At 38.9% G+C, this 24,133-nt stretch overlaps 1 protein-coding gene across 1 annotated transcript; it reads right to left on the bottom strand.

Annotated features, from left to right (window-relative positions):
• Nucleotides 1-812: 812 nt before the first annotated feature.
• PSMG2 (proteasome assembly chaperone 2) lies at nt 813-24,043 on the bottom strand. The gene is made up of 7 exons (XM_066352703.1): nt 23,839-24,043; nt 19,844-20,015; nt 14,688-14,746; nt 9,103-9,221; nt 7,928-8,101; nt 1,849-1,969; nt 813-1,061 (listed from the first exon to the last, which is right to left on the bottom strand). Exons 1-7 carry the CDS (start codon nt 23,893-23,895, stop codon nt 963-965), a joined length of 801 nt encoding a protein of 266 aa, XP_066208800.1. The 5' UTR covers nt 23,896-24,043; the 3' UTR covers nt 813-962.
• Nucleotides 24,044-24,133: the final 90 nt, after the last annotated feature.

Genomic DNA, 24,133 nt, shown 5'->3' with positions numbered 1-24,133 from the left:
ATGCAGCTGTTCTCAATTCTATGTTCGCCTGGAATAGTACAACTTTCTAACTGGTTTTAGGACTTCTCATAAAGGCATTTTGGCCCATATATTATTGACAAGTTGTGTCTCTGTGGGGAATAAGGACTAAACTTCCTATCCTACCATCTGATTGTCACCTCCTATTTCACCACAAGAGAAGGAGAAACAGGCTATAGAAACCAGAATGATTTATCACAAATCATTTACTAAGTACTACCACGTAGAGTATACCCCTTAATATTTATAAGCCTTTGTTTTACAGATGAGAAGGCCAACTCATGAAGATAACAACAGATATATAAGATCATGTGTAAAAAGTGGCTGGTATGTAGTAAGTACTCAAAAATGATAACTTTTATTTCTTTTATATTAAAATTCTTTAGAGATGGGGGAATTATTCTAAATTATTGTGTTATGCACTTTATAATCATAAGGATCCTTATAACTAAAAGGGAGAAAGGGGCTCTAAATCAAAGAATGCAGCTTTTAGAAGCTGGAAAGGGATAGGAAACATTCTCCTCTGGAGCCTCCAGAGGAAACACAGACCTGCTTATAGTTTGATTTAGTTCAGTGAGACCTATTTTTAGACTTCTTCCTTAAGCTAATACACTTGTGTTATTTTAGGCCACTAATTTTGTGGTAATTTGTTGGAGCAGAAATAGAAAACTAATATAGAAATCAGAGTTTAAAAACTAGGACACTTTTCATAAAATTAGGAAATATTTTATTGTACAAAATTTATATCTGTTGCATATGATGAAAAGCATGGAAAAACATTCTTTTGCTAATCCATTTCTTTTCTGTGAAAAGTAAAGAGTTATTTTCTAACCATTAGATAATACAACTCTGAATACAGTTGTTTAGTATCTGTGTTGGTAGCAAGTGTCTGGGGACGTGGGACTGTACTGGTAGTGTGTCGGAACACACGGTATAAGAACAGGTCAGAACAGCGCAGGGGGAAGCCCACTGCCAAAGAGCAGTCTCCAGGAACTTGGCATTTTCCACGGCAAGGCAGATGCTGTGGGACCATCACACTGTAACTAAAAAACAAAATATTTAAATCTCCATCTTTACCACCAAACTGCCTTTTAACATGTATTATAAAACTCCTCCTCTAATTTTTTTGTTTCTTTCTGTTCTGACACTTTTAGCTGGGTTTTACTTAAAGAAAAACAAAGTAATACATTTCTATGTCTTTATGTCAACTTGATAAATTTTCTCAATTTTTAAATCATAATGATACACCAGAAAGGCTATGGATAGATTCCACTAGGAAAATCAAATTCAAAAGGAACAGGGGTTTAAAAAAAAAAATCAGAGCTGTGAGTGTATCAATTTGTTCTTAGCAAAAGTATGAATTAAACAGTTACTTTCCATATAAAAAGCCTTATGGGACTTCCTGCCTAAATGCTAACTGATTTCCCTAGGTGTGATTTCATAATAAAGAATTTAATTATAATGCATGCTCAACTACAGTATATTGTTCACACAATACCTTTTGTTTTCTAAAAAATAAAAATAAAAAATCCTAAATTCCAAAAAGAACTTATTGTAAAAAGCTGTCTGCTATAAATGCAACATGAACAATGAATACAATGAAATACTTAAGATTTTCCTTTTTTGGAAAATTAGCCTTAATGAAACAAATAGAAAACAGGCTGGTTAACTGCCCTCTTTTCAAAAGTTCACCTACACTAAATTTTATGTAGAGATATGTTTATAGTCAACATGAGTTTTTACTTATCTGGTCTACTTATATAGCATATAAAATACAAGTTTATGAATACATAACCAGAGAAATCAGGCTTAAGCTGAAGAAAAACTTACATGTGGTTTGATTATCTGAAGCCATTCATTAAGATACTCAACAAGACCTAATGCATCTGGGATATTGTCTCCTTCTGAAACAAATTTCAGCAGAACCACCATTGGGATTTCTTTAGAACAGCTACGACAAATTAAAAAAAAAAATTAAGTATGCTACTGATACAGAACGCTACCATGTTTCCCCGAAAATAAGACAGTGTCTTATATTATTTTTTGCTCCTAAAGACGTGGTAGGTCTTCTTTTCAGGGGGTGTCTTATTTTTCTGTGAACAAAAATTCACATTTACTGTTAAACAAAAAAAATCAACATTTATTAATATACTGTAGTCATGTCATCACAAACATCAGCATAAGCAGCCAAACTCTGAATTCCATCAGAATTTATTTTTTTTTATTTTTTATTTTTTAAAGAGATGGAGAGTGAGTCAGAGAGAGGGATAGACAGGGACAGACAGACAGGAACAGAGAGAGATGAGAAGCATCAATCATTAGTTCTTCATTGCGCGTTGCAACACCTTAGTTGTTCATTGATTGCTTTCTCATATGTGCCTTGACCGCGGGCCTTCAGCAGACTGAGTAACCCCTTGCTGGAGCCAGCGACCTTGGGTTCAGGCTTGTGGGCTTTTCCTCAAATCAGATGAGCCCGCACTGAAGCTGGCGACCTCCAGGTCTTGAACCTGGGTCCTCTGCATCCCAGTCCGATGCTCTATCCACTGCGCCACTGCCTGGTCAGGCAGAATTTCTTGTGACACTATTTCCATGTACAACAATCTACCATGGTTCCCCCAAAATAAGACAGTGTATTATATTAATTTTTGCTCCTAAGATGTGCTAGATCTTATTTTCTGGGGACCCCTTATGTTTCTAAGCTTGAAAAAAATTGCAGTAGGTCTTATTTTCGGGGGATGTCTTATTTTCAGGGAAACGGTAATTCCAGTGTGTCTGTTTTTATAGCTAAGATAATTTTCCAGATTTTAGGCAAGAAGATGCCTCATTGAGATCACTTTATTTACCTCCCTTTGTCCTAGATATATTCTTTTGCCTGTGGGGACAGGACTAGGAACCATGCAATGCCTACCATAGGCATATGCAAGTTTGTGCCTCACACCAAGGCTCTAAGAAAAACCACCTTTCTAACTTGGGTTATAGAAAATGAGGAAAATATTTTCAGAAGCACCACAGCAAAAAAAAAATGTTAGGCTGAAAGTTACTAACCTTATCCTAAAGCAGTGAAAGAAAACTGAAATAGAATATTTAAAGGAGGGAAAAAATCTTGCTATTACTTCTTAATTTATTGAGTGATTATTATGTGCTAAGCAAAAATCTGCATATTTTATGATTCAATCCTTACAACAATCCTTGATAAAGTTATAATTACATCCTTTTCAAAAATGAATCAGTTTAGAATAATGGAAACAAGGACAGAACACCTTGATTCAAATTCTAGCTTTGCCACTTACCAGACATGCTGGGCAAGTTACTTAATCAAGGCTTTAGTGGTCCTCATCTGTAAAAGAGGGATCACAACAGAATGGGCCTCACAGATTGTTGTGGGGTTTAAAGGCAATAACGATGACAAAGTGCTTAGAACAGTGCCCATAATTAAAGTGTTAGCAATTAATTATAAGGTAACTGAGGTATATAGTGATTTCAATATTGTTAATACGCTTAAAGTTCTATATCTAGGGAGTGGCAGAGATGGAACTCGAACCCAGGTCTTTCTGACTCCAAAACATAAGTCTCCTGTTATGTTAGATACGCCTCAAGCTAGTAATGAGATGGAGCTCTACACCAATGCAAAGCTTCCTGCTTGCCCAAAGAAGCAAAAATCATTTCTAACACCCTACAATGAGAAAAACCATGCAAAAGCTTCAGAGCACATGACTGACAGAGAGCTACACAAATAAAGGCAAGATAGGTTCCTAATCTGGATTTAAAATGTGGAGGAGACTTTGACATGTAGGTAAGAGTCTCAGATCTACAGTGAGAGCTTACCACAGCATTTCATTCAGTCTCTAAAACTGAAAATTAGAAGTTGTTAGCACTAATTATACCATCTCAGTACACAGTTCTGAAATATCTCAGATTCACTGGCTTTGCATGGAAGCACTGAGAGCTGGAATGGCTCAGAAGATTTTAGTTCCTAAACACTCATGCTATGATGATAGCCTTAGAAATGACTCATGCCTAAAGAAAGCTAGTCACCCTGGGTGTGCTTGCAAGTGAAAGGCTCTAGCTTGAAAAGTGCTCGGGTATGGTCTTTAAATTACAGTGTCTCATGCTACTACTCTGTAACACAAACACATAGTACAGTAATAGTTTAAACACTATCCTCTGGTCCGCTCTGTTACAAATGTGGATAATGACTAATTTTACTACTTTCTGTGACATTAAAATCTAACACATGAGATATATCCATTATTAAATTATAAATGTATTTCTATCCCAATTAAATACAGGAGTGGGGAAAAGTAGGTTTACAGTTATTTGTATGGAAAATAATATAATAAACAAACAATAATACAAGAATAAACTGTGGACTGATCAGTGGTGGCACTGTGGATATAGTATCGACCTGGTACACTGAGGTTACTGGTTCAAAATTCCAAGGTTGTCAGCTCTGAGCGGGGGATTGTTCACACAGGGTCACTCACTTGAGTGGGGGATCAGGATGATCCCATAGCTTGCTAGCTTGAGCCCAAAAGATTGCTGGTGAGAAAAGGCCAAGGATGCTGGCTTGAGCAAGGGGACACCAGCTCAGCTTGAGCCCAAGGTCTGTTCCCGGTCAGGGCACGTACAAGAGGAAACCAATGTAGAAGTAAAGTGAAAGCAGCTAGGAGTTGATACTTCTCACCCTCTCTCTCTCACATAGGTGCTAGATCCGTCTCTGAATTAGAGTTAAGATTTGAGGCCAGATGCCTGTGTTTGATATCCTGGCTCTGCCATTCATTACTCATCCAGCTTTTAGCAGTTATTTAACCTTGCTGTTTTCCAATAATCTTATTGATAAGATGTGGTTAATACCAGCACATACCTATATGGTTATTATGAGAATTAAATAACAATATATGTAAGGTACACACAATAAGTACTAGGCACATAATTTGCTATTACCTTGACTACCGCTTATATTAGTTACTACTACCATGACTTCTTCAGGTCATACAAAGTCATATAATGTAAATTTCAGAGTAAGCAAACCAATCATTCTAATTGCAATGATAGGTTTATACTCCTGTAACTTATTATGTTATTTAAGAAAGCAAATTTATTGGTTGAGTTTGGGGACATTTTTTTCCCTAGGGTTAGCTCTGACAACCTTCTAGAGCAGGGGTCCCCAAACTTTTTACACAGGGGGCCAGTTCACTGTCCCTCAGACCGTTGGAGGGCTGGACTATAAAAAAACTATGAACAAATCCCTATGCACACTACACATATCTTATTTTAAAGTAAAAAAACAAAATGGGAACGAATACAATATTTAAAATAGAGAACAAGTAAATTTAAATCAACAAACTGACCAGTATTTCAATGGGAACTATGCTCCTCTCACTGACCACCAATGAAAGAGGTGCCCCTTCCGGGTGTGTGGCGGGGGCCGGATAAATGGCCTCAGGGGGCCGCATGCGGCCCCCGGGCCGTAGTTTGGGGACCCCTGTTCTAGAGCCACTGTTCAAGGTACCAGAGGCACATCCCTCGTCCATCTCTCTCCATGGAAGAGTGGATAGATTACATGAGCCCAGAAGCAGCAGAAGCCACACTCTAAACAGCTTCCCTACCCCTCTCATAACCATTGGCTCTGTCTCCCATGAACTTATCAGGCATATCAACCCCTAGCAAGGAGTCGTCGTCAAGGGAAATTAGAGCATACAGCAAGGCCTACTGGTTAACCCCGAACTTAGCCTCTGGATGAGGAAATAAGAGGCTAAGGGATAAAGCAGGTAAAAATAGGGATGGTGTAAGTGTCTACAAGTCTGACAGCAGACTGGGCTTAGACATATAAATCAATTTAAAGAGGGGCTAAAAGAAAAAAAGATCTTTCTATTTTCCAGTTTTACTTTCACTTTCCTTCAAAATGTTCATGAATCCTAGAGGCTAATCAAGAGTGACTGTAGAGGATTTAAAAGACAAATGCATAAGAATAATTAGAAATTTATGTTATTGGGCACACAATGTATAAAGATGTAATTTGTGATGAAAACAGCATATGGATGGGAGGTAAGTGTGTATAGGAGTATTTTTTATATGCAGCTGAAGTTGTCAAGATCAATTCAAATTAGACTGTTAAAAGTTTAGGATGTTATATGGAATCGTAGTAACTACAAAGCAAGTATCTATAGAATATACACAAAAGGAAATGTGAAGAGAATCAAAACATGCCAGTACAAAAACCAACTAGGCACAAAAGGAGGCAGGAATGGAGGGAATGAACAAAAAAGCTGTAAGATATACAGAAAAGAAAGAGCAAAATAATAGAAGTCCTTATCAGTAATTATTTAATGAAAATGAGTTAATTTTACAATCAAAATATAAAGATTGCAGAATAAAAACACATGATCCAACTATGTGCTGTCTACAAGAGACTCACTTAAGATCTAAGGACATGCAATGTGAAAGTGAAAATATGGATGAAAAGAGATATTCCATACAAATAGTAACCAAAAGAGAGCAGGATGGCTATATGAACATCAGACAAAATAAATAGATTTCAAGTCAAAAACTGTTACAGGAAACAAATATATATGTATATTTGTAACTATATATGCATATATATATCATATATACACACATATACATGTGCATATATATATATATAGACAAAAGGGTAAATTCATCAAGAAGAATAAACAAATAAAGTGACACTAGAAATTAACAACAGAAGGAAAACTGAAAAATTCACAAATTTGTGGAAATTAAAACATTTCTCAAACAACCAAGGGATCAAAGAAGAAGTCACAAGGACATCAGCTAAAGAACTATACTGTATAACATTTGAAGTAAAAACCTTAAACGGAGAAAAAAAATCACAAGGGGAAGTAGAAAATACTTAAGAGATGATTAAAAATGAAAATACATCTACTAAACTTAAGGGGGCTATATCTAAAGCAGTCCTAAGAGGGTAATTTGTAGCTATGAATGCATATATTAAAAAAGGAATTTCTCAAATCAATAACCTAAGTTTATATCTTAGGAACTAGAAAAAGAAGAGCAAACTAAATCCATAGTCAGCAGAAGAAAAAAATAACAGATTATAAAGTGGAGATAAAATAGAGAACAAAAAGATAGAGAAAAATCAATAAAACCAAAACCTAATTATTTGAAAAGATAAATAAAATTAACATGTTTCACTAGAATGACTAAGAATAAAAGAAAGCAGACTCAAATTACTAAAATCAGGCCCTGGCCGGTTGGCTCAGTGGTCGAGTGTCGGCCTGGCGTGCAGAAGTCCCGGGTTCGATTCCCGGCCAGGGCACACAGGAGAGGCGCCCATCTGCTTCTCCACCCCTCCCCCTCTCCTTCCTCTCTGTCTCTCTCTTCCTCTCCTGCAGCTGAGGCTCCATTGGAGCAAGGATGGCCCGGGCACTGGGGATGGCTCCTTGGCCTCTGCCCCAGGCGCTAGAGTGGCTCTGGTCGCAACAGAGCGATGCCCCAGAGTGGCAGAGCATCGCCCCCTGGTGGGCAGAGCGTTGCCCCCTGGTGGGCGTGCCGGGTGGATCCCGGTCGGGCGCATGCAGGAGTCTGTCTGTCTCTCCCCATTTCCAACTTCAGAAAAATACAAAAAAAAAAAAAAAAAATTACTAAAATCAGAAAGTAAGGTCATTATTATTGATCTTACAGAAATAAAATAGGAGTTATTTAATGAGACAGATTTTCCATTTAGAATGACAGTGTTCTGAATGTGGTGAGTACACAACACTGAATGTATTTAATGCCACTTAATTGTATACTTAAAAATGGTTAATATTATATATATTTTACAATTTAAAATTGAATGTAATTTCTACTTTACTAATATTTTATTTTACTTTCACATTTAAATAAGGGGGGAAACAAATGAACAAACAGTCAAACAACTCACCCTTCATCGTAGAGTGTTTTTGTGATGCCTCCTCCAGGTACACGGATACAAAAATCAGAATCGCGTATTTCAGGAATGCGTGGGCTTTTTTCCATTTCTTCCCAGTTAAGGCTCTTAAATTTATTTTGAACACTTTTTTGCATGGGAGGTGTAAATAGGTACCTAAAGGGAGTACTAGAAACAATTATATAATTAACTTCCTAAAACCTCACATATAAACATTAAGGTAAAACTCAGTTCTTTAAGCAAAAATTATCCTGTTCTCTATACTGTATATTCTATTTCACAAGGCAAACACAAGTTTTAGCAGTCTATGGGAGAATAACATGTAAAAACTATTGCTCTGACTTGCTATTTACATACTTGAGAGAAACAGTAAAAAGACAGGAAAATTTAAACCAAGGCAAGGCCATCATGAGGATAAATCTATTTCCCACAGCTATGCTCCCTTCTGGCCATGAGGCCTATTGTGAGAGTCCTAGAAATCAGCTCCAGTTTTGACAGGTTATTCTTGGCTGATATCTTTCATCATGATTTTACAGGTGTATAAATGACAATGTAATAAAATATGTTTCTATCTCTTGGATACTTTGTCTTTTATTTAAGAATTCAATCTGAAATGCCTGGGAGTTAAAGGCAACTGCATTTCTGCAAATAAAAATCGATGAATATATGGAAATGAATGAAAATATCAATCCAATCTTTCAAAACCCAATAAATCTAGGTACCCTTTCCCTCTTTTTTCTTTCTCATAGGTGAGTTCTGTGATGTTGCCATGCATGATATCAACAATCGAAGCATAGTTCCAGAACCATCTCTATCTTGACAACAAGCCTCCCTTGTGCCCCAACTGCAGAATGAAAAGATTCTACCTGTGATCTCTACCTCTTTACTTTCCTAATTCCAGGGAGAAGAAGTAAGGTTATGTCAGTGGTTTTCAACGACCAGACCATGAAAGAATTAACCATCCTGATATTATATGAAGATTATATAATCAAAGAGTTAACTACCCTGATGTATGTTCATACAACACACACAGCATCGGCCTGGGGATTGGCGGTGGAAAACCACTAATACACATGGCTTTTTAAAATTATTCTAACTTTTTAATAGTAAATCATTATAATACTGTGTAATCATAACAAAAATAATTTTTTTCAAAGGCCAAAACATACCTGCGAAGCTGTAGATCATTCCGGTGATACGAATGACTGCTTGAAAGAACAATAACTTGGGCACAGTTACTACTTTTCACCCAGGAAAGCAGTTTTTCACAGAATGGCTTTGATTTATACTTTGTATACATTGAAAGAAAAAGAAAATATAAAAATTAGATCTTAAGAATATAATGAAAGTATTCTACATACTATTTCATCAACTTTGTGATGACACATAACTTAAATATACTAAAGTTAGAATTTTTTTAGATCCACTTAATGTCTTTAAACTGAAAGGGAAAAATGAAGAGCAATTATCTATTTTATTTTTCAATTAAGAAATAAATTGTGAGGAATCTAGATTTTTTAAAAATTTGATTTTGACTGACAAAGGAAAATTTCCCAGTACTCTTTTTTTTTTTAAGTGAGAGGAGGGGAGATAGTGAGACACATTTCCACATGCGCCCTGACCGAGATTCACTCAGCAACCCTGTCTGGGGCCAATGCTCAAATCAGCTAAGCTATTTGAAGCTGATGCGGTAAGCCTTCCTCAGTGCTTGGGGCCAGTGCTCAGACCAATCGAGCTACTGGCTGTGGGAGAAGAGGAAGAGAAGGGATGAGGAAAGCAGAGAGAAGCAGATGGTCGCTAATCCTTGTGTACCCTGACCGGGGATCAAACCCAGGATGTCCATCGGTTGGGCCAACTCTATCCACTAAGCCAACCAGCCAGGGACCCCAGTGCTCTCTTTTTTTTTTTTTAATACAGGGACAGAGATAGAAGCAGAGAGAGGGATAGACAGGGACAGACAGACAGGAACGAAGAGAGATGAGAAGCATCAATCATCAGTGTTTGGTTTTGACACCTTAGTTATTCATTGATTGCTTTCTCATATGTGCCTTGACCGCGGGCCTTCAGCAGACCGAGCAACCCCTTGCTTGAGCCAGTGACCTTGGGTCCAAGCTGGTGAGCCAAATGAGCCCACGCTCAAGCTGGCGATCTCAAGGTCTCAAATCTGGGTCCTCTGCATCTCAGTCTGATACTCTATCCACTGCGCCATCTGGTCAGGCCACCCCCAGTACTCTTAAAAAATGTTTTTAAAATTGATTTTAGAGAGAGAGGAAGGGGGTTAGAAGGAGAGAGGGGGAGAGGGAGGGAGAGGAAAAGAGAGAGAGAGAAACATCAATTTGTTCCTGTATGTGCCCTAACTGGGGATTAAACTGGCAACCTCTGCACTTAAAGACGACACACTAACCAACCGAGCTATCTGGCCAATGCTCCAGTACTCTTAAGTAATCCATTATTACTTAAAAATGCCACATGGTCATCTATAAGATGTTCTTGCCAGAAATTTCTGACCTAAATTTAATCATGAAAAAACAATTAGGTGAATTCAGAATGCCAAACAGCTGGCCTTGCTTTCTCAAGAGTCAATATTGCGAAAACCAGAAAGAGGACAGCCAGTTCTGCACTGAAGGATACCAACTAAAAGATGTATCAGCCACGAGCAACATGTGAACTCTGAATAGATCCAGAATTGAAGGATATTTTGAAGACAATTAGGGAAATTTGAGTATTAGATGATGCTACTGAAAAATTCATTAAATGCTAATTTTCTCAGGTGTGGTAATGGTGCTGTGGTTATAAAGAATAATGTCCTTATTCTGAAAGACATGTGCTAATGTACTTTGGGGTGACATATGTCACTAGCCTAATTTTGGATTGTTTTGTTTTGCAATAGAAAACCGTCCATGCCCACACATACAGAGAATCAAGCAGGTGTGGCAAGATGTTAACATCATGGTTAATATGGAATGTAGGTTATAAAATTATGAGGGGGGAAACCCATATTATAGAAACTCTTTTCAAAGACATAATTATTCAATAAATTTAAAATGCAGGTAAGAAATGAACTCTAACTGTAACATTTAAAAACAGGAACGCAAGACAGTAAATTGGTAAATAGAGGCAGATTCTGCAGGCTGCCTGGTCTTGAATGCTGCCTCTGCTTCCTCCAACTGTGTCTCAAATTGCCTAACCTTTTGGTGTTTGTTTTCACATTCGTAAAATGTGAAACATCAGTAACATTAGTACCTGCCACATGATTACTGTGAGGATTAAATAACCTATATAAATTACTTAGAACAGTCCTGGTTCAAAGTATTAATGCTCAATAAATGTTTGCTACTTTTTTCCCCCCATTTTTGTGACAGAGAGGGAGAGAGTCAGAGAGAGGGACAGATAGGGACAGACAGACAGGAAGGGAGAGAGACAAGAAGAATCAATTCTTTGTTGCAGCAACTTAGTTGTTCACTAATTGCCTTCTCATATGTGTGTTGACGGGGAGGTTACAGCAGACTGAGTGACCCCTTGCTCGAGCCAGCGACCTTGGGCTCAAGCTGGTAAGCTTTGCTCAAACCAGATGAGCCCGTGCTCAAGCTGGCAACCTTGGGGTCTCGAACCTGGGTCCTAGGCATCCCAGTCCAATGCTCTATCCACTGCGCCACCACCTGGTCAGGCAAATGTTTGCTACTTTGAAATCACTATTTCCATATACCATAAATTTCATTTATAAATGTTTGAACTATCTTAATTCTTGAACTTACACTGATTTTAGTGTGTGCAAAAAAGTGAACTAAAAAGCCACATGGCAAAATGTAAAAATGTTAGCAACTCTTTGGGCATGATATTGTTAACTAAAAACTAAAGAATGATTCCAATAAAAATATTAAAATAATCATAACAGTATTCATGACAGCCTAAAACTAGATACCAAACACTCCATCAACAGTACAATGAATAATGGGTTATTTATATAGCAGAATCCTACATAGATGTGAGACTAAACATCATCTTCTTGCAGCAACATAAGTGAGCCACACAAGTAGAATACTGAGTAAAGGAAGTTAGATATAAAGTGCATATCATAAAAGTCCACTCATATAATATAATAATGTAACTAGGATGGAGCATGAGGGAGGGCGTCTGAAACACTGATAAATTTCTGATCTCCTTAAAATGGTACCTTAATCCACTCAACATTTATTGAGAGCTTCTCTACATGCAAAAGCACTATTTTATAAGCTGGGGATATAAGAGTGAATGACACATCATCCCTTCTGTCAGGAAATTTACTTTCTATTAGAAGTAAATAATAAACATATATGTGACATGCCAGGTAGTAATAAGCTGTGAAGAAAAGTAGCATAGAATAAGATGGTAGAAAGGTTGGTCAGGCCCTGGCCAGTTAGATAAGTCAGTTAGAGCAGTGGTCCCCAACCCCCAGGCTGCGGACTGGTACCGGTCCGCAGAGAAAGAATAAATAACTTACGTTATTTCTGTTTTATTTATATTTAAGTCTGAACGATGTTTTATTTAAAAAAAATTACTATATTCCCTCTGTTACATCCATCTAAGACTCACTCTTGACGCTTGTCTCGGTCACGTGATACATTTATCCGTCCCACCCTAAAGGCCGGTCCGTGAAAATATTTTCTGATATTAAACTGGTCAATGGCCCAAAAAAGGTTGGGACCACTGGATTAGAGCATCGTCCCAAAATGCCAAAGTTGTAGATTCGATCCCTAGTCAGGGCACATACGGGAAACAACCAATGAATGCATAAATAAGTAGAACAAAATGAACACTTTTTTCTCTCTGAATCTCCCTTCCTTTGTCTGTCTCTCTAAAATCAATCAGAGAAAAAAAGAAAAAAAGAAAGAAAAAAATTGTGGCTAGGCACCTGTTCTGCTCCTTTCTATTAAAAAAAAGGAAAAAAAAGGGTAGTCAGGGAAGGCCTTTCTAATGAGGTCACATTTAAGCAAAGATCAAGGAAATGAGCCATTTATGTATTGAAGGGAAAAGTATTCCAGGCAGAGAAATTAGTGTAAAGCAGGGGTCCTCAAACTTTTTACACAGGGAGCCAGTTCACTGTCCCTCAGACTGTTGGAGGGCCCAACTATAAAAAAACTATGAACAAATCCTTATGCACACTGCACATATCTTATTTTAAAGTAAAAAAATAAAACAGGAATAAATACAATATTTAAAATAAAGAACAAGTAAATTTAAATCAACAAACTGACCAGTATTTCAATGGGAACTATGCTCCTCTCACTGACCACGAATGAAAGAGGTGCCCCTTCCAGAAGTGCGGCGGGGGCGGATAAATGGCCTCAGGGGGCTGCATGCGGCCTGCAGGCCGTAGTTTGGGGACCCCTGGTGTAAAGGTTCTGAGACAGAAGTGAGCTTAATCTGTCTGAACAACACAGGGAGGCTAACATGGCTGAAGAGGGTGAGTAACGGGGAAACCGGCAACGTGCATAGAGTAAAGATTAGGTAGAGCACCTGTCCAACAGAATTCTGCAATAATGGAAATGCTCTTCACATGCTTGCCACGTGTGGCTATGGAGAACTTGCAATGTGGCTAGAATAATGGAGAAACTGAATTTTTAATTTCATTTCCTTTTAATTAATGAATCAACATTTAAATAGCTACACATGGCCAGTGGCTACCATATCAGAGTAAATGCAGGGCCTTACAGGCCCTGGTAAAGGCATGAATTCACTTTGAGTAAGATGGGAAGCCACTAGAGCAGGGGTCCCCAAACTGCAGCCCCTGAAGCCATTTATCCGGCCCCCGCCGCACTTCCAGAAGTGGCACCTCTTTTATTGGTGGTCAGTGAGAGGAGCACAGGATGCATCCTGGAGTACTGTACGTGGCGGCGCCGCAAAGCGCTGCATCGCTCACATAAAGTACTACTTCCGGTGATGCGGGACGCACGCGTCACGGCTCCGGAAGCGTGTCATATCACTTGTTACGGCTAGCAGTGACAAATATGGAACCGGACATTGACCATTTCATTAGCCAAAAGCAGGCCCATAGTTCCCACTGAAATACTGGTCAGTTTGTTGATTTAAATTTACTTGTTCTTTATTTTAAATATTGTATTTATTCCCGTTTTGTTTTTTTACTTTAAAATAAGATATGTGCAGTGTGCATAGGGATTTGTTCATAGTTTTTTTTATAGTCCGGCCCTCCAACGGTCTGAGGGACAGTGAACTGGCCCCCTGTGTAAAAAGTTTGGGGACCCCTGCACTAGACAGTGTTTTGAAGAGAGGTAAAGTGATTTGATTTAGGTTTAAAGGTTTAAAGGATCACTGATGGTGCTATTTGCAAACAGACTGTTAAGTGTTTGTGGGGAGTGGGTGGTACAAGAGTGGAATCAGGAGGGTGAGATGACAGTGGTTTGGATATAGAATATATTTTGATATATACATAATTTGTATGTAGATGCCACTAGGAGGAAACAATATAAATGAAGTAAGCCAATAATTCACATGCTTAAATTTTTTTCACCAATGCTACCTGAATCAGGAATACAGAAGACCCAAGCTATACATCCCAATTCCTTTTAATATAATCATAAAATAATGGTAGCATCTCTGAAATTTCACGAGCTTCCTTTACTATAGATTCAGTACCTTTCTTAACTGTACAGATTAAAAGATCAGAAATGACTTCTGACTCAATTCTTAAGAACACTTAGTATTTTCTCATTAAATTTTACTTTAATATACTTAAAGACAAATGTAATGTACTAACCTTAATAAAAATGGATCTTAACTGAAGAGCCACTAACTTCTTTGAAGGCAACGAATATACTGCAAAGTCAAGAAAATAAAATCATACAATAATTAAAATGGAGGAAGTATAAAATTATTAGCAACCCAAACGCCCATCAATAGATGAATGTTTATATGTGGTTCACATATATAATGGAAAAAAAAAGTTCTGGTACATATATTGACCATAAAAAATAATGAAATCTTACCATTTGCAACAGCATATGGACCTAAAGGGTGTATTCCTAAGTGAAATAAGTCAAAGACAAATACCATATTTCATTTAAGTGGAATCTAAGGAATAAAAGAAACAACTGAAGTAGATTCACAGATACAGAGAACAGGCTGATGGCTGCCAGAGAGGAGAGAGATGGGAGTCTGGGTGAAAAAAGTGAAAGGAGTAAGAACTACAAACTGGTAGTCACAAAATAGCCCTAAGGATGTTCAGTGCACCCTAGGGAATAGTTGGTAATATTGTAATAACTATGTATAGTGTCAGATGGGTGCTTGAAATATTGGGGAAACCACTTTGTAAAGTATATAACTGACTAGCCACTATGCTGTATACCTGAAACTATAATGAAATAATATTGGATGTAAACTGTAGTTGAAAACTAAAGTTAAATAAATAAAAATATAAAAAATTGAATTTTAAGAACTTGTTTGTCTAAATATTTTCAATAATTAAAAATAGAAGATATGTACTATATCACTTGGCTAAAGTATTTTTAAATACTTTAAAGTATTTTTAAAGACGTACTTGTGGGCTTCACTCTACAAAATATATTCATTTCTGAGAAGTTAACTGTAAGAAAATATCAAAAATTATTTCTTTCCACTTTAAATAACCAAAAAAGTATTCCCCTAGAAATTTCTGGTATTAACACAAATAAAACAATTCTTTTTTTAAAAAAGATTTTATTTATTGATTTTGGGGGGGAGGAGTGGGAAGTATCAACTCATAGTAGTTGCTGCTCCTATGTGCCTTGACCAGGCAAGCCCAGGGTTTTGAGCCAGCAACTTCAGCGTTCCAGGTTGACACTTTCTCCACTGTGTCACCACAGGTCAGGCTAAAACAATTCTTTTTAAATTTTTATTTGTTGATTTTCAGAGACAGAGAAAAGGGGACAGGGGAGGGGGAAAGGGCAATGAACAGGAAGAGAGAGGGGAGGGGAGGAGGAAGGGTAGCGGTACGGGGAGGGATTTCGACTTGTTGTTCCATCCACTTATGCATCCACTGGCTGATTCCTGCATGTACCCCGACTAGAGGTAGAACCACAACCTTGGAACATCAAGATGATGCTCCAACCAACTGAGCTTCTGGCCAGGATAACCACAAATAAATGTAGTCAGTTTCTGATGCTCTCCTTTCTTCTCTCTAGAGAACAGCAATACTTATTGGGGTTAACAGAAGAATAAAATGGTGAATGTTAGCCATTCAACAAAATCCCTACAGGAAGTACATTTGTATTCTTTAGGAGTTTTTGAAAGACTTGAAATATTGGCCCTGGCTGGTTGGCTCAGGGGTGGAGCATCAGCCTGCCGTATGGATGTCCTGGGTTAGATTCCTGGTCAGGGCACACAAGAGAAGTGCCCATCTGCTTGTCCACCCCTCCCCCTCTCGCTACTTTCTCCCTCTCTTCTCCTCTCTTGCAGCCATGGCTCGATTGGAGCGAGCTCTCCCTGGGTGCCGAGGATGGCTCCACGGCCTCTGCATCAAGCACTAAAAAATGGCTCTGGTTACAATGGCAAGGGCTCCAGATGTGCAGAGCATAACCCCCTAATGAGCTTGACAGGTGGATATCAATCAGGGTGCATGTGGGAGTCTTGTCTCTGCCTCCCCTCCTTTCACTACATTAAAAAAAAAAAAAAAAAAAAAAAGACAGACCTGAAATAATATGCAAAATATTCTGTGAGTCAATGTGTGTGCTTTTCTGAGGAAACTTTCTTCAGATTCTACAAAGAGCCTACTTTATTGATGCCTAAAATGTCCCTGTCAACTTGACTTCCAGGAATGAAAAGCTCTGATCTGAACCAAAGGCAAAATATAGAGTCTCTAAGATCATGTGATTAGGCCACTGTACAAAGAGTTAATTAAGCCTTTAGTTACTACAAAAAGATTACAGTTCCTGGCTGGGTAGCTCAGTTGATTAGGGCATTGTCCTGATATACCAAAGTTGTAGGTTCAATTCCTGGTCAGGGCACATATAAGAATCAACCAATAACTATACAAATAAGTGGAACAAACCCATGTTTTTCTCTCTCCCTCCCCTCTCTCTAAAATCAATCAAGCAATACACTTTTTTTTTTTTAAAGCTTACAAATAACCCTGGACTTAGGGGCAAATCCTTTGAGATCATGTCTCTTCTGTTACAGGTCTTTTAGGGACTCTCTCATTGGACTGGTGTGGTGTGATTGCGGGCTTGCATCAGCAAGTCTAGTAACCATTAGGCATGTTCAGGGCAAAGGCAGCTAAAGCAAGAAGTTTAGGAATTAGGAAAAGGGACTAAGGCATAGGCATCAGCCTCTAATTTATCTCTGATGTATATGTACAGTGCAATGCAACATACCTATTGGGAAGGGGTTGTATCTGTAGGGAGTGAGCAGGCTAGGCTTTCAAATACAAGATATGCTACCTTCCACATAGCAATATTCAAATTCTCCATCAGTGTATCATGCAATTCTTTTTTAAGATCTTGTTTTCCTTCTTTTTTCCTTCTGATACAATAAAAGAAAGCAGTATCACCTTTCATGTGTTTTGCCCCAAATATTTAGCTTTTATCTAATCAAGCCTTTAGATCTAATTCCAGTAACAGGAAATACAGAGACCAAAGGGACAAATCAAATGATATCACAAAGTATAAGACAAATGTAGGAAGGACATTCTATAGGACAGTGGGTCCAGTTTTTCCTTCAATAAATCAGTTTCATGAAGAAGAAGAAAAAAAGAGACTACTTTAGAGTAAAAGAGATTTCAAAAGCACAATGATCAGATGTATTTTGGGTCCTGGTTTGGGCAAACTTTAAAGAACATCTTAAGGTAAACTGGGCGAATTTGAATATGCATGGTGTATAGAAGATTATAATTTTGTTAAATGTGACAGTATTTTAGCTATGTAAGAAAATGTTCTTAAAAATAAGAGATGCATACTTACATACGTGGGGGTGAAATGTCATGATGTCTATGATTTCAAACTACCTCATCTTAAAAAAAACATGAAGTGGATTAAAGAACTGTATCCAATTGACTTGCTGCCAGTTTGTATCAGTGGACAATCAGTGGGTCTTCCACTAGAGTGAAGGTGCATTAGCAGGGTGGTATGGAGCTTACGAGTCAGGTCTCATGGGCTTGATTAGGGGCTCAGTAATAACAATTATAATTGACATTAACTTCTCTGTGCAATGGTTTCCTCATCTATAAAACTACCTATGCAGTAACTATGAGGATTAAATGAGTTAACCCATGTAAATGTACATAGTGTTCAACTTATAGATTTTATAGTCCTTTATCCTTTAAGGCAATAAATTAAATTCCATCTTGTATTAACAAAGCTCTCTTTCCGGCCCTGGCCGGTTGGCTCAGTGGTGGAGCGTCGGCCTGACGTGCGGGAGTCCCGGGTTCGATTCCCGGCCAGGGCACATAGGAGAAGCGCCCATCTGCTTCTCCACCCCTCCCCCTCTCCCTCTTCCTCTTCCATAGCCGAGGCTCCGTTGGAGCGGGGTTTGCCCGGGCGCTGGGGATGGCTCTGTGGCCTCTGCCTCGGGTGCTAGAATGTCTCTGATTGCGGCAGAGCGATGCCCCAGATGGGCATGCCAGGTGGATCCCGGTCAGGTGCATGCGGGGGTCTGTCTGACTGCCTCCCTGTTTCCAACTTAGGAAGGGTGCAAATAAGAAAAAAAAAAAGCTATCTTTCCTGCAGAAGTTTCAATATTAAGATTCTTCTTTTTTTAAAAAAAATTTTAAGTGAGAGGAGGGGAGATAGACTTCTGCATTCGCCCTGACCAGAATCCACCTGGCAATCCCCATCTGGGGCCAATGCTCTGCCCATCTGGGGCCCATGCTTGCAACCAAACAATTTTTAGCAGATGAAGTGGAAGCTCCATGGAGCTGGAGCCATCTTCAGCACGTGGGGTCGATGCACTCAAATCAATCGTGTCATGGATGCAGGAGGGGAAGAGAGGGGAAGAGAGGGGAAGAGAGAAAGGGAGGGGTGGAGAAACAGATGGTCGCTTCTCCTGTGTGCCATGACCAGGAATCGAACCTGGGACTTCCACACGCTAGGTCAACACTCTACCACTAAGCCAACCAGCCAGGGCCTTAAGATGATTTCTTGAAAGTGTTTTTCATTATCGCCAGCTAATGACGTAGTTAGTAAGACAACAAACAAAATGTTCCTTCATTTGTTTTTCAATCCACCAACCTGTGTTTTCATGGTCCTCCATCACCTCTTGATTTTGACCTTAAAATGATAAAAGGGGACTAAGAGGCTAACAGAGGAGCTGGCAATCAAATCAAGTAACTGTATGCTCCTGTGCTTCATGATCAACAGCTTCTCTCCTTACTCAGTGGTCACTACAATAAAAACTGTGCTCCCTTATTAAGCCTGATAGTCTAATGAGACATTATGGATACTTATGAAATGGGAAAGGCCTACACCTACTAGCAACACTGGGCAACTCAATCTCTCCACACCTTATTGATATGTTATTATGGCTTCTATACTGTGAGAGGATGACTGAGGCTTAGAAGAGGTAGCACATACTAAACGCACAGGACTGAGCCCGGTGGAATTCTCTTCTCTCCTTTCCTGGTATTAGTAATGCTTACGCATGCCATTAATAACAGAAAAAAAAACTGAGGATAAAAGGGAAATAAAACCAATACAGGTTAAAAAAAATCTCAAATTCTATACAAAGACACAAGTAAAATCACATCTCTCATAGAGAGATGTGATTGGAAAGGGTAAGAACCAAAACCAGGGTATCAGAGAACAGGACAATGTGACTAGGTCATCAATTCTGCACAAAGCTGGCACCAAGTAAATGTTTGCTACAAAACAGTGTTTGCAGAGTTTATTTCTAATTCAAAACAATTCTACCTCATAGCAGAATAAAATCTGCCAAAGTCTTACATACCTTCAGCATTTATACTGAGTTCTGTTGAATTTTCTTCTGATGTTGCATATGGATTGTTTCCAACCATCGGCACAAGACAATCAGTATAGAAGTAACCAATCTTACACATATTCAGTGTAGAAATAATCAGATCTACTGCGAGCTGGCCAACATTTCCAACAGATACTGCTGGCTGCAGTAAAAAAAAAAGCTCATTAAATCATCAACATTAGTAGCACTGTTAGAAGTTTAGTCAGAAGATAATAATCACAGCTCTAGTACTGAATGCTTATGGTCGAGTATATCATTGCTACATATTCTTTCATTAATTGCAACTGAGGTGTCAGGAGGGAGCCTCCTTCACCTTTGCAACTATTGTTTAACACTTACTGAACCCTTACTGCAGGGGTCGGGAACCTTTTTGGCTGAGAGAGCCATGAACGCCACATATTTTAAAATGTAATTCTGTGAGAGCCATACAACGACCCATGTATGTTATGCATTATCCAATAAAAATTTGGTGTTGTCCCAGAGGACAGCTGTGATTGGCTCCAGCCACCTGCAACCATGAACATGAGTGGTAGGAAATGAATGGTATGTAATACATGAGACTGTTTTATATTTTAACATTTTTTTAATTAAAGATTTGTCTGCAAGCCAGATGCAGCCATCAAAAGCGCCACATCTGGCTCGTGAGCCATAGGTTCCCGACCCCTGCCTTACTGTGTGTTAACTATTAATTACTCTGGACACTGGGAATTCACTAAAACAAATCAATGGAAAACCAGGTGGAGCTTCCTTTGTAGTGAGAGTAGTTTACCTGTAATAAAAAAATTACTAAAATATACAGTGGGAAGTGCTATGTACAAAAATTAAGCATTAGTGTGTGTATCTTTGGCTGCAATTTTAAATATACTGCTCATAAAAGTTAGGGAATATCTCAAAATGAGTATGAAGCGATAAAATATCCCCTACTTTTTATGAGCAGTAATGGTCGGTCAAGGAAAGAATCACTTCAGGTAACAAGAAACTACATACCTGAAAGAGGTAAAGGAGAAAGCCACACAAAGACGGGGGAAAGACTATTTCAGGCAGTGGGAAAGCAAGTGAAGGGCTATGAGGTAACAACAAAAGTGTCCTTGGGTCTTCTGTTTGCTTTGTTAGTGTCTAATGGTTGGAGTGAGCTTGTTTTCACACTAAAACCACACACATACCCATACACACACTTATCTCCATAACTGCAAATAGTCCAACTGTCAAATGTCTATCTACAGTCTGAAAGACTTATCTGAACTCGAGCCTAATGGATAATTTTTCCATGGTTATGTCACAGGTAACTCACATTTTCACATTTAACGTGTACAATATCAAACTTTTGCCCAAAACTGTCCCCATATTTTGTATTTCAGAAAAAAAGCAACAATTACTGTGCCAATCACTTAAATCAGGAAACTTCTTCCCTTTACCAACCACATCTAATACACAACTAATTATCACAGATTCTATTTTTTGCCTTTGTCATATTTTTGTGTCCTTCATTGTGGTCTCCCACTTTTCACTGCTCTCATCTGTTAGTTTGCTGGTCATCTCCTGTAATTGCCTTGCCTCTTCTCAAAGATTTTGCTACTTTGCTTAGACCCTTACTCTTCCAGAGTCGTTCCTCTTTTCCTCACCACTGGATTCTTCCCATCTGCATACACACGTGCTCTAGTATCTTTCCTTCCAAATAACCATTCTTTGATCCCTAACTCACTTCTAGGGTGTCCCTCCATAGCCCAAATTCCCCACAATTGTCCACTAAAATACAAACAAATTAATGAACAAATACATACATATACACATTGCTAGATAAAATGGCTACTCAGCCAGCTGCCATCCCTAGAACAGTGCTGGTCCAAAGGAGGAGGAAGGGCTCAAAACAGAACATTCTCATCTCCCACTGTGACGTAGATAATTTGCTTGCTATTCTGTCTCTTAATGGCTTCCTGGCCTTTACTTTGAAATGTAGAAAAATGTTTACTTTTACAGGAATGTCAAGAAAAGCTTACACTGGGGAGGGACCTGACAATTAGGGGAGTCTGAATCACAGTAGTTTATAAAAACCTAGCCACAGGATTTACTGTGGAAAGTTAAAGCCTGTAAATTAGTTAGAAACTTAGATCACCAATTTTAAATCTTTATTTTGTATTCTAGGAAAACAGGGAGGGTTTTTTTCACAGATAATTCCCAAAAGCAGATGGACCCAGAGGAGCCAGGTCCCAGCTGTTCCTGGGAAATACCTGACCTCGGTTGTCTTGAAGATTTACCAAGGACACCGGATAGGACCCTACTGATTAGGCCTGCACCACATCAGAAGGACTTGCAGAGGAGATGTTTCTGTAGCTGAATCTCCCTCCTCCTGCTCATCATCAAGTCAGTTACAAAGACCATAAACCAAGATATGCTAATCAATCTCTAACACATATATCTAACACTTGGGGCTGACACCCTTTGTTGGTCTCAGCCCGCCTATATCCAGGCGTTTTTAAAATAAATGACACTAGCCTTGTGTTCTCGTGTTTTTGGTTCAGCCTGCGGTTTCTGCCTTTCAGACATCTCCACTGCTTCTCCCATCTATTCAACCCACTCTGATATGGGTTCTCTCTTCACCACTGCACTGATGTTTGCCAAAGCTACCACTAATACTCCTTTAGACCTTACTTTCTCTATAAAGCTTTTCTATATATTTTTTCCTGTCAGGTATCTGCTGAAAAGATACTTTTTTTTTTTCCATTTTGTGATTAACAAGTATTTTTCAGGATGTTACTTTGAAATCATGTAAAGTTTCCTCCCTTAGAACACAATCACAGACGCACTAATTTTAGCATTCGTTGATATTTCTTGCATGCATTATGATGAAAACTGTCAAAAAGTTATTTTTCTTAATACCATTATTCTTTAACTGACACATAACACTGTCAGTTTTAAGTGACAACATGATTGATATATATACAGGAGTGAGCAAAATAGGGTTACAGTTGTAATACAACTAAGTAATACCATTAATTGATAGTAACACAAGAAACTTTCATGTACTAAAAACTGGAAACACTTTTGCCCACCCGTGTATTGTGAAATGATTACCAAATACATTGTTTTAAGATCCACTATCGCAGTTACATTATTTTCTCAAGATGATAATTTTTAATATTTACTCTCTTAGAGATTTACTCATAATTGAAGGTTTGTATTTTTTGACCACCATCATCCATTTACTCAACCACCCCTTCATTTGTTCTCTGCAGCTGTGAGTTTGGTGGGGGTTTTTGTTGTTGTTTTTCAAGTTTCCACAAATGAAGTTTTCCTTAACAGGTCCTTGTGTCCCCTTTCCCTCCCAATAAATCCCAGGGCCTTTCTGTATCTTTATAAAACTTCTTTCCTAGCATGTATTGCATTTATTGATTTACGTGTTCTCAACTAGACTGTAAAACTCCTTGAGCACAAGGACCCAGTCATATTCTAATATTTTCACATAATAGAATGCTTACAGAAAGAATGAATGAACATGGACAATTGTAAAAGCGACAAAACCGTGTTAGCTACTAGCAAAAAAGTTGCTTTTATTATCCTATCGGTAGTTTTTCTGGCTAATGGAAATCACGTGCTTGTTTAAGAATGATTCTAAAACCAGTTGAAAAACTACTTTTCTGGGATAAAATGTAAAGAGAATGCCTCGCACGACCTAAGTACAACATATTTTTAAGACCCACACACACTGCGTTGCACAGTCCACAAAAACCACAACCTACAGACTTAGACACAAGGTTTGGTGATAGAGCCAACGAAGGTTCTATCTGCCCGCCGCCTCTAGCGACTGCCTCTCTCCATTTTCAGCGCAGGGTGAACACCTGAAACAGAAACAAGTAGTCTCCCCAAGGACGGGTGGGACACCCCGCGTCGGGGCGGCACCGCAGGAGCCTTCCGAAAGGCAGCAGCCCAAAGTCGGCTGTGCAGAGTTCGCAAAGGCGGGGACTCACCATCAGTAGAGTAAAACCCGCCAGGTCGGAGACCGACTCTCCGCAGGGAACAAACATGGTCGCACTGAAGTGGGACGAAGGAGATCAGCGCGGGCCTGGCAGGAGCTAAGGAGGCGGGTAAGCGAAATCCCAAACTCCAGCCGTACTGCGAACTGTACCCCCTGGAAGTCCGCGCGACGGAGGTGCGGCGGGACTAGCCGGACGGGGTCCTTCGAGTCCCTCGGCGCGGGGTCCTCAGGTGGCCCGTCCAGCTACCTGCCTGTCTGGAGGGCAGAAAGGGACCGGATAGGAGGGA

This window comes from Saccopteryx leptura, chromosome 11, assembly GCF_036850995.1.
Source record: "Saccopteryx leptura isolate mSacLep1 chromosome 11, mSacLep1_pri_phased_curated, whole genome shotgun sequence".
Taxonomy (NCBI): Eukaryota; Metazoa; Chordata; class Mammalia; order Chiroptera; family Emballonuridae; genus Saccopteryx; species Saccopteryx leptura.
The sequence above is the reverse complement of the archived record's forward strand: the minus strand, read 5'-3'. Positions and strand labels throughout refer to the sequence as shown.